The 16,588-nt window shown below is 46.8% G+C and overlaps 1 protein-coding gene across 1 annotated transcript; it reads right to left on the minus strand.

Moving 5' to 3' along the window:
• Positions 1 to 1,294: 1,294 nt before the first annotated feature.
• On the minus strand, positions 1,295 to 14,907 carry tprg1l (tumor protein p63 regulated 1-like). The gene is made up of 5 exons (XM_038821556.1): positions 14,595 to 14,907; positions 10,018 to 10,109; positions 5,390 to 5,566; positions 4,962 to 5,115; positions 1,295 to 4,114 (listed from the first exon to the last, which is right to left on the minus strand). Exons 1-5 carry the CDS (start codon positions 14,838 to 14,840, stop codon positions 3,920 to 3,922), a joined length of 864 nt encoding a protein of 287 aa, XP_038677484.1. The 5' UTR covers positions 14,841 to 14,907; the 3' UTR covers positions 1,295 to 3,919.
• Positions 14,908 to 16,588: the final 1,681 nt, after the last annotated feature.

The following is a 16,588-nucleotide window of genomic DNA, read 5'->3' on the forward strand; positions in this document are numbered from 1 at the left end:
TAAAGTTAGTGAAAATCCACTAGCCGCTACACTCCGGTGCCTGTTTGGGTACGCTGAGGGAGAATTCAGAATGCCCAATTCATCTAACAAGCACATCATCCTCCAGGAAGGTGTCCTGAGCAGAAATGACTATTTTTATGTGGCAACAGCACTGGCAGACCATGGCAGAAAGCTGAACACTCCTTCCAAAGTACATGCTGCCTGCTCCCAGCTGGTGACTACTGGTAGAACGTTTCAAAGATACCATGAAAGCTTACTTTGACCTCAAATAGCTGGGAAGAACGCATGTGAGACGGCCATGATGGCAAGCAGTGCTTCAAAGTATAGCTGGTTTTGAAGCAGGGCAGTTAACAAAAGCCAAAGACATGAACGCAAATAGCCTTTATAGACCACATGTGGTATATTGAATTTTGGGATTTTTAAATTAGTTTCTCCCTTAGCCTTTTACTTTCCCACCTCCTTTACCTTGTACTAACTTCAGCTCTAGTTCTTACAGCATCTTTTGTCTCTCTCCCTCCCTTACTTTATTCCCAAGACTCTGTGGTAAACATCCTCCTCGCTCCAGGTTAGCTGTTGTGTCAAGTTAAAAAGTTTATAAACTCGAGGATTTGCATCAAATATTAGATCACTTTTGGTTTAATTTTCCATCTTTAATTAGAAATTATAATTGAGCTTCTGAAGCAAGAAAATCATTTTGGGTTAATAGTTGGAAGCAAGATAAAGGTGATAAACTGTCTGCAGTAGACTGGGTCACTTGCTGTCCTCAATGACAGCTGACCTAGGCTCAGTTGGAAATCATTGAAAGAACCCTGAATGCACTTTCATTGTTTTGGGTGTTGGATTACAAGTCTGAACATGTTTTACCAACATTTATACAGGTTAATGGCCAATTCCAGAGTATGGTTTTAATCACCCAATCTTAAGGACATGGATGGATTAGAAAGGTTCAAAGAGTGGACTAGAATGTTCTGTACCTCAAAGAAAAGATGAAATGGTTCTTCAAAACAATGAAAGGTATAGGTAAAGTTGAATTAAATAATGCTGCTCAATGAATATAGGAGACCACCAGTAGAAAGTTCATGCACTTTGAATAGGGTCAGAACTAAATTTTCCTCAAAATAGTGAGGAGGGGGGCAGGGAAAATATTTCCAGAAAAGGGAATTGATTTGGGGGATCAGTTAACACTTTCAATATGTCAAATAGGGTGGAAGATTTGAGAGAGATTTAATCTCCACCCAAGGTCCAATGGCAATGAAACATGTGACCCTGACCGTAAGACTGAGTAAGCTCTGGGTTTTCAGGCTTTTTAAATTTAATTCTCATATACCACTTATTCTTCAAATCTGAAAAATAACTACATATTATAATTTTGCATATTTATACAGTTTTTATTAGCAATTGTGATGGTTTTAAATAAAATACATAAAAAAGCTTAAAGATTGGATTATAGTTATCACTACACTTTCAGTCACAAGCATATTTTCTCAATCATCCCCAGTTTCTGGATTCAATGTGCATGCTTCATTATTTTTTAATTGACTGAAATCATAGTACATAGCTTAACATTCAACCACTGACACCAGAGCTACTTGTGACTGTAGTTTGCAAACGTGTCAAGACCCTAAAACATGGAATTTGCATTGTGGAGAGTAATGTAGCCTGCACCACCGTCGCCCCCAAATTGCTGCCTGTTTAAGTCATACTGGGGGAGCAGTTGCCATCTGGGTACGGTTAAGAGTACAGATTCTCATTTCTGACTCATTGCCTAGTCTTTAAATTAGTTAATTTTGAGTAGGAGCTACATTTAATTGCTTAATTGAATTTGCAATGAAGGTTGGAATGTTTGTCAGATACAGCCAATGAGTGACTGGCAGGTATTAAGCAGCAGTGACGATTTGCAGCAATGTAATGCTATTTGCTGTTTTAAATGTTTGAAAGGTTGTTGAGGCTTTGCTAATTAGTCTGAAGGGGTGCAAGTTTGTTTTGTAATGATTTGTCTAGAACTGCATGACTTGCTGGATGCACTTTAGAGCAAATTAACTATCCAGTCGAGGACAGGGTATCCCCCAAAGTCGTGAGCTCTAAGCCATCACTGGCTGATGTGGAACTTGGACTGATTGCTAAAAACTGCAAAGCCTCGCTAAACCTAGCATTTATTTTTCAAATGGCGGGCATGGCCTAACTTACTGAACTTCGAGGCCTGATAACTGCTCCTAAAGAAGCCAAAGTTTAAACAAGCTTCCCCGCAACCTCCCCCCCCAGAAAAACCTAATACACTCTGGGATTATAGCAATTTTGAAGCCTCAAAATGAGAAAAGGTTTGTAAAGCTTGTAAATCTGGTCTAGGACCAGATGCCTGACTGGGTCAGGATTCCTTCCCTGAAAGGTGAACCACGTTTTTTTCTATCAACAGTTTTCGTAGTCACTTATTATTGTGCCACTCCACCATTTCCCGATTTTTTTGAATTTAATTTTATAACTACTTGTAATGAAGTTGCTAGTCCAGTAGCATAATCACTACACCACTATTAGAATGAGCGAGAAACTCCAGCCCTTGTTGAGAGCTGATTATTGTACAACTCCACCCTGTTATGAAATGGTAATAGTTACATTATAATAAATTACATTATTTCTGGATTACCTTGTGATACTGGCACATCGACCAAGTTTTAATGTGATTATTTTACCTCAGTGAAGCACCGGTGGCTTTAAAGAAATATGTGGCTCACATAAATTAAAATTGCTGGTTTTAAAAAAGTGGCTCTCGCCTTGTTATACCTTGCATTCAGCTGGTGATTTCAATTGTTTGAATTACATTTCAAATGCAAAAGGATGGAAAATCACAACCCAAGATTTCTGAAAATTTATAACACCAGGTACTCAATACTTATGGGTTTTTAGTATTTGCACAAGACTTATTCAAATTCTACTGCAATCTGCCAATTAGATCAAAGCAGACATTAATAATAATATGGCTACTTAAAGGCACAGCTGAGCTAGTCAATACTGGGCCTGTCAAACTAGGCAAGACATTTAACATGAGCTTTTATAGCATCATGAGAATTTTCATTCATGTGTGAAATTATCTGCAATTCTGAACGTTAATAACCTCAAGTCCAGTCCAACCCCCCACTCTCCAACATGTGCTCTTGTAGCATAGCACCTCGCCGTCATTTAGACTCTACGACAGAATTAGTGCAGCTTTAGTAATTGCATTTCCGTGGGAAGTCCTCACTGAATCTGTTCTGTTTTACAGCTTCAGTACACTTATTTGTGACTGTTTGGACTCCTTTCGTTATGGGACAACGACTGGAGAAGATATTCCCACAATCTGGATTGTATCTGAATTATGGCATCCACCTTTCTTCAAATAAGAGAAACTACGATTGGGCCATATTTGAAGGCGAAAAGATAGTGTAGCAACCTACTACAACATGCACGTTCTCTTCATAAAAGCACAGGCCTTCATTTCCTCAGGCTCCTGCTGGATATCATAGCCTTCCACCCCACTGACATGCTCAGTTTCCATCAGGTTTCCAAAGCACAAATGCTCAAGCACAGTAAGCAGGTCATCAAAAACGATAACGGGCCCACAATACAAGCAGGACACAGTGCTCATCATTTTCCAGATTGCAATGCTATATTTTCTTGTGAATAGTATGCAATCATTGTCAAGCACTTTGTTTTTAAAAATGACACCGTACCACACGCTGCAGTATATAGAATGTGCTTTGAGGCTAGAATGCAAACTTGCCTGATATATCCAACTCCATGACAATTTGCAATCAAAACTGCCCAGTGCCCAACTGAAGGTTGGATTACTAGAAATTGAAACGGTGGAGAAGAGGCAATGTAAAATACCATATGAGGAGGAGGAAGATTCTACTGACTGGGCACAACAAAGCTTAAAACCTTTAGTTTAAAATCCAATTGTCCCCCTTGACATCGAATAGCCCAGTTTGGCTTCATTGTTAATGAAAGACATGAGACCAATATATGTCTGGATGAGTAGGGGCCGCTCCAGGATCAGCACTCCGTTGGCCCGGCCTGGCAGTGGTGCCTCTTTGTGAGCCTTCTTCACAGCTTGGATGAATTGGGTCTTAAAATTCTCCAACTGAAATTTAATAGAGATACTGTCACAGTATGGAAAAACACCAAAAGTCAACTTATTTCAAGAATGGTCACTGACGAGCTAGTGTACATTGAAAAATAATTCAACAGCTGAACCCTGTTAACTAAAACTTCATCTTGAACTGAAAGAGGAAGTACCCTTATGATGGGGCTGGTTTAGCTCACAGGGCTAAATCGCTGGCTTTTAAAGCAGACCAAGCAGGCTAGCAGCAGGTTCAATTCCCGTACCAGCCTCCCCGGACAGGCGCCGGAATGTGGCAACTAGGGGCTTTTCACAGTAACTTAATTGAAGCCTACTCGTGACAATAAGTGATTTTCATTTTCATGATTACTCTCGCACAATGGCACACTATATACTAAGTCAAAGTGCACATGCCCGTGTCCTATGATCAATATACAATTGAACATTTTGGTCAGACTGATCCCACTTGAATTCATTTGGTTGTGAAGCAGATAACTATGGCAAGAAGCCAATGCATTTAAGGGGAAATCAGATAAGCACAAGGGGGTGAAAGGAACAGAAAGACATACTGACAGGGTTAAACTAAGGGACGGAGGAGCCTCACAAGCATATTTACCCACATGGACCAGTTGAACCAAAAGGCTAATTGTAATATTTCTCTATGAAATTCTATGTACGCTCTCCATCACTGCAGTCAGCATCGATTCAACAGTCAGCATCAATAGCAAGCTGAGCTCTAGGATCTATATGCCAAATTAGTGTTCAGGCAATAGGCCATACTACATGCCTAGTGTGGGAAGTAGTATTATGTGCCAAAGGTGCCATGTCACACCCAAGCTTACTTATTACCAGGCTGAATGCTTCTTACCTGGCAGAGGGATGCAATCTTCTCATCTACGTTTGCCATAGGGTGTTCAGTGAAGGTGGCATATGGCATGTCAGTTGACCATGGATTCCAGCGGTTAATAAAGGAAGGTCTATCCCGCTTGTCCCACTGAACACGAAGTCCATGTCCCTCTCTCCTGTGGAAAAAAAAAACTGGGTGAATGATGCCACCATTTAACAGTAGTACAGTATGCCTCTTGGAAGTAATATTTGTGGCTTAATACAGAAGAATAAAAATATTTTGGAGGGTGGATGGACTAATCTCAGAGTTTGTATGGGCTGGTAAGACACTGGTTTAGTAGGGCGCTTTTGCAAAGGAAAAGGCAAGTAAGAGGCTATCGCTTCTGAATTTGCTGCAATACAATTGGGCAAAAACACTGGATAAATCAAAGATTTCACTATCGTACTGACTTGTTCAGAGACTTTGGAGGAAACAGAAACTCTCCAATTGAAATGGTGTCTACTGCGTTGAGTGAAATTCGAATAACCTGTCGGCAGATGAGGCTGATGAAGTCATATTTACAGAGGAGCAGGGATCGCTCGGTGATCAGTACGAGACGTTCTTTCTCGTTGTTCCAATGGTCAATCCTGTAATGTGGTGGGAAAAATTCATGTTTTTAAAAAAGTATAAATAAATCATTGAAAACATTTTTTACACAACAGAAATCACAATTTGGTCTATTTCCCCTCTTTAGAATACACCGAGTCCTGTTGAAATACAGCTTTCTCCCAGCACCTCACCAATACTAAGCGCAAGTGTAGAAACTGACCATTGGCAGTGTAATGAACTACAATTGGCTTTATTGGTTGGCCAATTGGAGTATGAGGTCCCTCAATGATAGCTCATTGAGGGGGCCCATATAATCACCTGTGTAGGCTTTGTGAGCCAGTCTTAAGTTGACTGGACTGCTAGAAGCACTGTTTGTAGCTGCTCCTGTAATATCGTTATTGTAAATAAATATTGGTGTGGTGACGGAACTCCTGCCTCCCGTGGATTACTACAGGCAGGATTTGAGACAGTGGAGGGCATCGTAACTGAATCACAGCCTGCCTTACCTGATGTCTACACATTATTACATGTAAACAGGTGTGTGTACACATATCCCAGCTATGCTACCATGACAGTAGTTTATTGGGCTGGCTGACACCGTACACTTTAAACTAGTGAAAAGCCCCACAACAAAAGGACGGGGTTGGTATTTTATCTGTTTTCAGCACGCAGTATTGTTTCTTGTTCATTCACAACTAACAAACAAAACGTATGTGTTCAACACCACTACCAAGACTTCTGGCGGTGGTGATGTGCTGGTCGCACATCAGGTGGCTCCCCTCTCAATCGGACCCAAAATAGTGAATGTTTTGAGATTTTTGGCCCAAAAAGCATCCCAAAACTATCCCAAACCCAGAAGGTGCGAACTGCAACGGAGGGGAAAGGAAGATGCCGGCAACCGGCAGTTCAAAGAGCCGGTGAGAAGGCAGAAGCGGCGGAAAGGGGCAAGAGCCACGAGCGGACGGACCAGGCAAACCAGGAGAGGGGATGACTGGCGACCCGAACAGCGGAACAGGATCGGACAGGTCCCGATGTGTGCCCCCCCGCCGCCGACACCGGGGACGGATGGAAGAGTCTCCGAAAAAAGGAATTGACTGCCATGAGGGAGGCGATTAAAATGGAGTTCCAGCTGGTGGTGAAAGAGGTGGTCACGGAAGTGATGGCCTCCCTCCAGTGCACGATAGACGGCCTGGGAGGAAGGTGGAAACCCAGGAAAAGATCCAGAGTCTGCCCACCTGAGAAGCCTGGAACCTTCTCAGGTTACAAACTCAACCTGGGCAAACGTGAGGCATTCCCAGTGAACCCAAATTGGGGGGGGGGGGGGCAGAGCTGGAGGGACTCCCGTTTAAAATAGCCCAAAATAAATTCTGATACCTGCGGATCCAAATAGCCAGAGACTGGTCACAGATCCCCAAGTGGAACCTGACTAGCCTGGTGGAGGAAGTCAAAAGGGACCTACAAAAGGTGGGACACACTCCCACTCTCCCTGGCGGGAAGAGTTCAGACGATCAAAATTAATGTGCTGCCGAGGTTCCTCTTCCTGTTTAGATCCATACCGATCTTCATCCCCAAGGCCTTCTTCCAAAACATAGAAAGCTTAATGATGGCATTTGTGTGGGGGAGCAAGAATCCAAGAGTCCCCAAATCAACACGACAAAGGAGGCAAATTAAGGGAGGCCTGGCACTGCCCACTTCCCACTGGGCAGCAACAGCAGAGAGTGAGGGGATGGGTGCACCAACCCAACTTGGAGTGGGTGAGGATGGAGGAGGCCTCCTGCAAGGGGACAACCCTCCGAGCCCTAGCCACGGCAGCACTCCCATCCCCCTCGGCAAAATACACATCCAGCCCAGTGGTAGCGGCCACACTGAAAACGTGGGGCCAATTAAGACAGCACTTCGGGCTGACCAAGATGTCCCCCGTGACCCCAATTTGCGGTAACCACAGATTGCCGCCTGCCATGCTAGACACAACGTTTTTAAAATGAAGACAGGACGGGGGAATGCTGACAGGGACTTCTACATCGGAAACAGATAGTGATCCTGAACGAACTGACAGAGGAATGGGAACTACCGACAGGTCAGGAAATGAGACACCTACAAATAAAACACTGCACAAAGAGACAGTAGGGTACCCCTGGACCCCGGAAATCACATTATTAGAGGATCTGATGAACACTGACAGTAAAGGGGGGCTCTGCGAGAAAATATACGGACAGCTACTGGACAGAGCCCGAATACCACTGGATGACGGAAATGGGGGGACAAACTGGGGACAGAAGTGGGTTGGGGGGCTCTGGAGCGAAGCACTGAGCAGGGCCAACTCCACCTCCTCCTGCACAAAGCTCAGCCTCATGCAGTTCAAAGTGATGCACAGAGCACACCTGACCAGAACCCGAATGTGCATGTTCTTCTCGGAGGGGAAGGGCAAATGTGAACAGTGCCAGAGGGGCCCAGCCAACCACACCCACATGTTCTGGCCTTGTCCCAAACTTGCTGGGTCTGGGCAGCCTTCTCCGAGGCAATGTCCAAGGTTGTTGGTGTGAGGGTGAAGCCATGGCCGAATGTGGCAACCTTTGGCGTGTCAGAGCAGCCAGAGCTACACATGGGGAAGAGGGCCGACGCTCTAGCTTTCACTTCCCGAATCGCATGCCACAGAATCCTGCTCGGCTGGCGATCGGCAGCACCACCCACAGCTGCAGACTGGTTGGCAGACCTGGCCGAATTTCTCCACCTGGAGAAGATCAAGTACGCCATCCGATGATCGGAGGAAGGCTTCCTTACATCATGGGGGCAATTTGTCAGCCTGTTCCAAAACCTGTTTGAGGCCAGCAAGTTAGTAGAGTGTGAAACTGGAAAGTTTAAAAGGAAAGAGAGAAAGACGAGGAGGAACGTCAGGGACGCGCAGCCCAGAAGAGGAGGAAGGGGGTAGAGAGAAAAGAGAGAAAGCCTGAGAGAGACAAAGAAACAATGGGGGGAGGGGAGGAGGGGGAGGAGGGGAGGGGGGGTGGGGGGGGGGGGGAGGGGAGGGGAGGGGGGGGGGGAGGGGAGGGGAGGGGGGGGGGGGAGGGGAGGGGAGGGGGGGAGGGGAGGGGAGGGGGGGAGGGGAGGGAGGGGGGGAGGGGAGGGGGGGGAGGGGAGGGGAGGGGGGGGAGGGGGGGGGGGGAGGGGGGGGAGGGGGGGGGGAGGGGGGGGGGGGAGGGGAGGGGGGGGCGAGGGGAAGCCCCCCCAATCCACAAGATGGACATGGCCGAAGCCGACTGGGGGAGAAAAGAAAGGAGGGGTTGAAACGAGGAGAAGGAACACCCCCCCGGATCGATCAAGGAGGGCACCGGGGTGGGTGGGTAGGGCGGTTAGGGAGGATTATATGCCGAGTCAAATGGCGACAGACTGTAAATAGAACATCCCAAGAAAAAGCCTTTTTGACTGTACAATAAATGAAACGAATGGCCATGTATATAATTTTGAAAATGCCAATAAAGAGATTTTTTAAAAAACACCACCAACAATACCTAGCATCCTTAATGTAATAAAATATCCCAAGGATCTTTACAGGAACCTGATAAAATGCAATTTGACACCAAGCTACATTAGGGGCTATTAGGACAAGTGACCAAAAGCTTGTCAAAAAGAGAAAAGAAAGGTAGAGATGTCGCAGACAGTCCGTTTCAGCTTCAGGCAGCTGCCGAGGAGAGAGATGGATTGGGTGACTTGGCAACAGTTTGTGGCAAGGACCGAAGGCAATTACCACTTGCTGATTCACGAACACACCGATACTGGCAGACGTGGAGATAATAAATGCCAGCAATGCTTCGAGATTTTAAAAAAAATAAGCAACGCTGTACAAATAGCAATACGATGAATTGGTCAACCGGGGTTTTTTTTTAAAGGTTCCAGCTGAGATCTGAACCTTGCAGGAAAACCCTCTGTCCAAATTGGGGATTTTACATCATGCTGAACCACTGGAACAGACGAGCAGGACCTTTGGTCATCACCTTAACTGAAGGATGGCAATAATGTGAAGCTCACAACTGAGCTTTGCTTATTTGATATGGCGTTCCTTCCTCCAATGAACATGCTGACACTTGGCATTAAGTCACTGCATTGCAACTCCTTGTGAAATCCACCAAAGCAACATTAGGTCTGAGTGAGCAAATATACCATGTCATTGAACATCCTATTTTAATATAATGGAAATAAATCAAACTAGACAGTGTGTGTGTATATATTTGAGAGTAGTGTTGATATTTTTCCACTAGATGGTGCCACCTCACTCGCTAGATCCTGGGTTTTACGCTCGAACTGCAAGATACAATGCGCAAAAGCTTGTTCAACATCATCACTCTGTGTCTAATGCTAAACTTGACAACTAGCAGTGGAAGTTGGAATGAACTGTTTAATGTTACAATACTGGTAAGAGTACTATCTAACAACCATGGATATAGCAGCATGCAATACCACCTGTGAAAGTGTCACAAGTTCCATCACTTACTCAGTTAGCAGCCACACACTCTGCACACCTCCATCCTCTGTTGGCATGGCGATAGATCGAATATCAGAAACAGCCCGTTCAATGGTCCCTGGCTACAGAGAAGAGAGAACGTTTGTGGTGAGAAACTGTGCCAAGACAAATTTTAACATGCTGTTAAATGCTGGGTGGTAAAATACGATGTCAAGATCAACCTACAACCATCCAACTTTATGAAAAAATGTATTTATGGGTTGTGGCTGGACTAGCATTTACTGCTCATTCCTAACTGTCTTCCATTTCAGAGAGCATTTGAGAAACTTCCATCAAGGTCTTGACAACTAGCAATGGCTGCTTGGAATGAAATGGACCAGCAAAGGAACAGCCCAGTTAGCCTGTGAATAAAGTCAAAGAGACACAAGGAGAATGATAGTGGCCAAGGGCCTTAGAAGAAGAGGTGACTGTCAGTCCACGAGTGAGGATAACTGGTGATTTTGTTTTCTGGCTCCTTGTTAAATCACGCCTATGGTTCCCTTGTACCTGGCCACAGACGCCATTTAATTTGTCTGAAACAATATGATGAGTGCCTGCGTTGACTGGACGCGAGAACAAAGAACAATACAGCGCAAGAACACGTCCTTCTGCCCTCCAAGTCTGTACCGATTGATACCACTCTTGGCCAAAACACTCAGCACTTCCTAGTGCCGAAAAAACAAAGAGTTACTGGATATCACAGCCGCGGCCACTCAGGTCCCCAGTTAATCAAGTTGAATTCTGTTTGCCTATTTGTGCCCATTCCACCATTTTATCAATATACTATTGCAGCTTTCTTTGATCCTCAGAATACTTACTATATTTCTTACTTGAGTATCGTCTGCAAATTTGGACACTCTTCTCTCTGGCCCTACATGTAAATGATTTGATGTCACTCATATCATCTGAACAGAAATATTCTAAATGCATCATTAACCATCTCCAATCACTCTGAGAAACCACCCTTAACCCCTACTCGTTTCCCAACTAATTTTTAAATTCAATTTGCTACCACACCACTAGTTCGATACCCCTCCATCCTCTCCAAGTTACCTGTGAAGAACCTTGACACAGGCTTTCTGAAAGTCCACCTACATCAGAATAATAATCTTTATTGTCACAAGTGGACTTACATTAACACTGCAATGAAGTTACGTGAAAAGCCCCTCGTTGCCACATTCCGGAACCTGTTCGGGTACACAGAGGGAGAATTCAGAATGTCCAATTCACCTAACAGCACGTCTTTTGGGACATGTGGGAGGAAACCGGAGCACCCGGATGAAACCCACGCAGACACGGGGAGAATGTGCAGACTCCACAGACAGTGACCCAAGCCGAGAATCGAACTTGGGACCCTGGAGTTCACTACATTCCCTCCCCCCACCACGATAATGGTCACTATCAGTTCATCAATGCCTGTATTTGGTCCCAATACATTGCTTACAGTCAGTGCAATGGAATGACAAATTCAGAGAGGCTTTTTATCTAGTTAACATCAGTGAAAAAGTAAAAAGCATGGGTCTCTTTCAGGCTTGGCAGTGAGTTTATCAGAGGCACCGAGACTTCTATCTCCCAGGCCTGTGACATCCAACATCTCGTAGGACCAGGGCAGCAGGTGCATGGGAACACCACTGTCTACAAGTTCCCCTCCAAGTCGCACACCTTCCTGACTCGGATACGTTTGTCCTTCCTTCATCGATGCTCAATCAAAATTCTGGAACTCCCTATCTAACAACTGTGAGTGAGTCTTCACCACACGAACTGCAACAGTTCGTGAAACCTCCTCAAGGATAACGAAGGACGAGCAATAAATGCTGGTCTTATCAACAACGGCCACATCCTGCAAACAAATAAATTAAAATTAACACTGATTTACGGATATAAATCACATTTAAACTGAATTTTTATTGTAATACAGAACTTAAACCACTGCTTTGGTGACTGCAGTTTTCCTGCGGCATTGAATTACGAGGACTGGTTACATAGAATTACCTTGCATTTTCTTGAGTGCAGAAGAGCGATGGATGATTAAAAATATTGAACAGATTCAACAGGGTAGAAACAGAAAAACTATCTCCTCTGGTGGGATAATCGAGAATGAGGGCATAGAGTAGGGACATTCAGAACACATATTTTCACAGAAAGGGTTCGTAGAAATCTGGAACTCTCTCTTGGAAAAGGCTGCCGCAATTGGAGCTTCCAAGAGTGAGATTGATAAGATTTTTGTTGGATACGTCTTTCAAGGAATATGGAGCAAAGGCAGATAAATGTGAGTGGAGTTACAGACCAGCCATGATCTAATTACATGGCAATTAAGTCCAAGGGGGTTCCTTAGAAAAGAGAGACCAACCTTGCAGCCAACTGTCACAAACATGTTAGAGAAACTATCCATGGGCAGCTGGTATTCACATTCCCTAATCTCACTGTCTGAAACTAAATACTGTGATTAAGATAAAAGCGAAAAGGAGGAGATCACACTGCGATAAGCTCTTAAACACGTCAATTAATAATTAAAAGAGCATTTAGTATCATCTTTCCTTTGAGTTATCACAGTCCAATACTGATTACTCATCAGAAGCCTATGCTACAATCTCTCCCTTTTTAAAAAAATCTTCACAGTAGCTGCCAGTACTAAAAATATATGAAATAATAGGCCATCTTATTTCAAATCTGTGGCAAGCAAACATTGAACAGGGCATTATAGATATCAGAAGATGAGGAAGAGTCTATCTCTCCCGGACAGTGAAGTGAGCAGCTTCTGTCCAAAATCTGGTGTCTGGTTTTACATTTCAGAAATTGTGTGCATTGTATGTGATAGATAGATAAAGAGAAATTAAGGCAAATTAATATAGATTTAAATAAATATGGTCAGATGTTTACAGATAATGAAACATACAGGTTCTGTCTGATATTGACAGTAATTAGTTATTTAGATAGATTTAGAAGACTGCGTGATTATTAAAATGGGATGTAATGGTTATGTTACCAGACTGGTGATAATTCAGCATAACTCCAAATCATGTTAAAAATCTGGAAATAAAAAACCTGCCGTTAGTAAAATTGACCATGAAGTGGTCGGATTGTCAAAACCCAAGGGAGGGAAACTTTCCTTACTCAGTCTGATCTGTACATGACTCCGGTCCCACAAAACAAATGGTTGATCCCTGAAGTGGCCAAACAAGTCCCTTCACTTCTGTCAAGCCACCAGGTGACCCCATAACCTCCTTGGGCCAATTAGCAATGGACAAAAAATGCCAATTCTGCAGTGGATAAAATATACAAAAATAAAGGTAAATAAATGTTTACCCTCTCCATACATATATGACATAAATAGAATTGAAATGAAATGAAAATTGTTTATTGTCACAACTAGGCTTCAAATGAAGTTACTGTGAAAAGCCCCTCGTCGCCACATTCCGGCGCCTGTTCGGGGAGGCTGGTACGGGAATTATACATACATTTGCGGATATAAATGTAGATCAGTAGATTTAGACATGGAGATATCGGTAGTCAATAATGATGTAGATATATAAAAAATACAAATAGTTAAGGCAAATATAGACATATGGAAAATTTTGGACAATCTCAGCGGGTCTGGCAGCATCTGTAGAGAGAGATGGGAGCTGACATTTCGAGTCTGAATTACTCTTTGCCAAAAGCTTTTAGACAGATCCAAATTCAGACATGGATAAATAGCAATAAACAAAGATTTAAATGTGGGGCTATAAACATGAGAGTATGAATACAGTTGATCTAAGATCAACCGTAAGTGGGGCAGCGCGGTAGCATGGTGGTTAGCATAAATGCTTCACAGCTCCAGGGTCCCAGGTTCGATTCCCGGCTGGGTCACTGTCTGTGTGGAGTCTGCACGTCCTCTCCATGCTAAATTGCCCGTAGTGTCCTAAAAAGTAAGGTTAAGGGGGGGGTTGTTGGGTTACGGGTATAGGGTGGATACGTGGGTTTGAGTAGGGTGATCATTGCTCGGCACAACATCGAGGGCTGAAGGGCCTGTTCTGTGCTGTACTGTTCTATGTTCTATCACGAACAGCGTGATATTCTATCACGGACAGCGTGATAGCACAGTGGTTAGCATCATTGCTTCACAGCTCCAGGGTCCCAGGTTCGAGTCCCGACTTAAGTGACTGTCTGTGCGGAGTCTGCACGTCCTCCCCGTGTCTGCGTGGGTTTCCTCCGGGTGCTCCGGTTTCTCCTACATGTCCCGAAAGATGTGCTGTTAGGTGAATTGGCCATAATCAATTACCCTTAGTTTTCAGAAAGGTTAGGTGGGGTTACACGGTTAGGGTGGAGGTGTGGGGCTCAAGTAGGGTGCTCTTTCCAAGGGCCAGTGTAGACTCAATGGGCTGAATGGCCTCTTTCTGCACTGTAAATTCTATTATGTTTAGATATCTTATACAAGTTTAATCTTTACAGAAACAAAATCTATGGAATTGATATATAAATATGAAAATAAACACCAGTATGTAGTGAGGTATAAAAGAGATGTCGTTATGAAGGTTATTGATTTGGGGGGGGGGGGGGGGGGGTTGGATCAGGACAGCGGCCCTTACCCTGAACACGAAGTAATCCTTGATCTTGGCCTGCAGAGTGGGATCCTTCACACTGAACGGTGTCAGAGTCTCGGCCCCGCGGGCTGCCGAGGCCGCGCTCTCCGAGCTGCTGTCGGCGGCCACCACCGGCTGGGAGGGAGGCGGCTCGGTTCGTGCGGCGGACCCCGCCGGGAAACCCGGGCCCGCGATGCCCTCGGTGGGGAGCACGGCCACCTCAGGCTCCATAGAATCATCCATCTGCAGCATGGCGGCCGAGCAGAGCGGGCCCAACGGAGGCGGCGGAGCCTGGGAGCCGGGGCGGAGCTGGGAGAGCGGCGGCGGGGCGGGGCCTGGGTGAGCGGCGGGGCGGGGCCTGGGAGAGCGGCGGCGGGGCGGGGCCTGGGAGAACGGCGGCGGGGCGGGGCCTGGGAGAGCGGCGATGGGGCGGGGCCTGGGTGAGCGGCGGGGCGGGGCCTGGGAGAGCGGCGGCGGGGCGGGGCCTGGGAGAGCGGCGGCGGGGCGGGGCCTGGGAGAGCGGCGGCGGGGCGGGGCCTGGGAGCCGGGGCGGAGCTGGGAGAGCGGCGAGGCGGGGCCTGGGAGAGGGGCGTGGCCTGGGAGAGCGGCGGCGGGGGCCGGGGCGGAGCCTGAGAGAGCGGCGGCGGGGCCTGGGAGAGGGGCGGAGCCTGGGAGAGCGGCGGCGGGGCGGGGCTTGGGAGCCGGGGCGGAGCTGGGAGAGCGGCGGCGGGGCCTGGGAGAGGGGCGGGGCCTGGAGAGCGGCGGCGAGGCGGGGCCTGGAGGCTGGGAGAGCGGCGGTGGGGCGGGGCCTGGGAGAGCGGCGGTGGGGCGGGGCCTGGGAGCCGGGGCGGAGCTGGGAGAGCGGCGGCGCGGCGGGGCGGGGTCTGGAGAGCGGGAGCGGGGCTGGGAGAGGGGCGGGGCCTGGGAGAACGACGGGGAGAGGGGCGGGGCCTGGGAGAGCGGCGGCGGGCGGGGCGGAGCCTGGAGAGCGGCGGCGGGGCGGGGCCTGGGAGAGGGGCTGACGGAGTGGCGGCGGGCGGGGCGGAGCCTGGAGAGCGGCGGCGGAGCTGGGAGAGGGGCGGGGCCTATGTCAAGATCAAGATTTGGGGCGGGGCCAAGAGCCGAGAGAATAGATCGGGCGAGGAGAGAGGATTGGGGATGGGTTGCTAAGGATACTGAGGCAAGCGGATTGGGGTAGTTTGCGAAGGGAATTGGGTTAAGAGGAATGTGGTTGGGTTGCTAAGGGACTTGATGTAAGGATTGGGGTTGGGTTGCTCAGGGAATTAGGAGAAAGAAGATTTCGGATGGGTTGCTAAAGGAATTGGGAGAAATAAGATTGGGGGGTTGGTTGCTCAGGGAATTGAGGCAAGGGGAATGGGGGTGGGTTGCTCAGGGAATTGAGGCAAGGGGAATAGGGGTGGGTTGCTCAGGGAATTGAGGCAAGGGGAATGGGGATGGGTTGCTCAGGGAATTGAGGCAAGGGGAATGGGGGTGGGTTGCTCAGGGAATTGAGGCAAGGGGAATGGGGGTGGGTTGCTAAGGAAATTGTTGATGGTGGGGGATGCCCAGATGAGATGAGATCCGTTTGGCATTCACTGGGATTGAGACTGAGGCACTGCATGGCTATGAAAATAGTGCCTATGCTGTGATACTGGAGAAGCTTTTGGTCCTGAGATTGGAAAGGGCCTGGAGTGAGGGTGGGGATTGTACAAAGTTTGGGGAGAGAATGGACGTTGCTTATGGAGTGGGCACAGTGATTGGAAGAGGTTGGAGTTTGGAGACTGGCTGAGGTAAAGATTACAGAGCACAGAATTGCAGCAGGCAGAAGAACTGTGGTTTGGGAAGGAAGAGATATCAAGGTGAGGATTGCTGGGCAGCCTGAGACAAAGTCAGGGCCTGGGTAGGAAGGGTGTGAGTGGAGTACTGTTGGAGAAACTGGTGATTGGTGGTGTAACTTGGAAAAGAACAAGTAGAAATTGAGAAGTATGTGGGAATTAAAG

Source organism: Scyliorhinus canicula, chromosome 16, assembly GCF_902713615.1.
Source record: "Scyliorhinus canicula chromosome 16, sScyCan1.1, whole genome shotgun sequence".
Classification (NCBI taxonomy): Eukaryota; Metazoa; Chordata; class Chondrichthyes; order Carcharhiniformes; family Scyliorhinidae; genus Scyliorhinus; species Scyliorhinus canicula.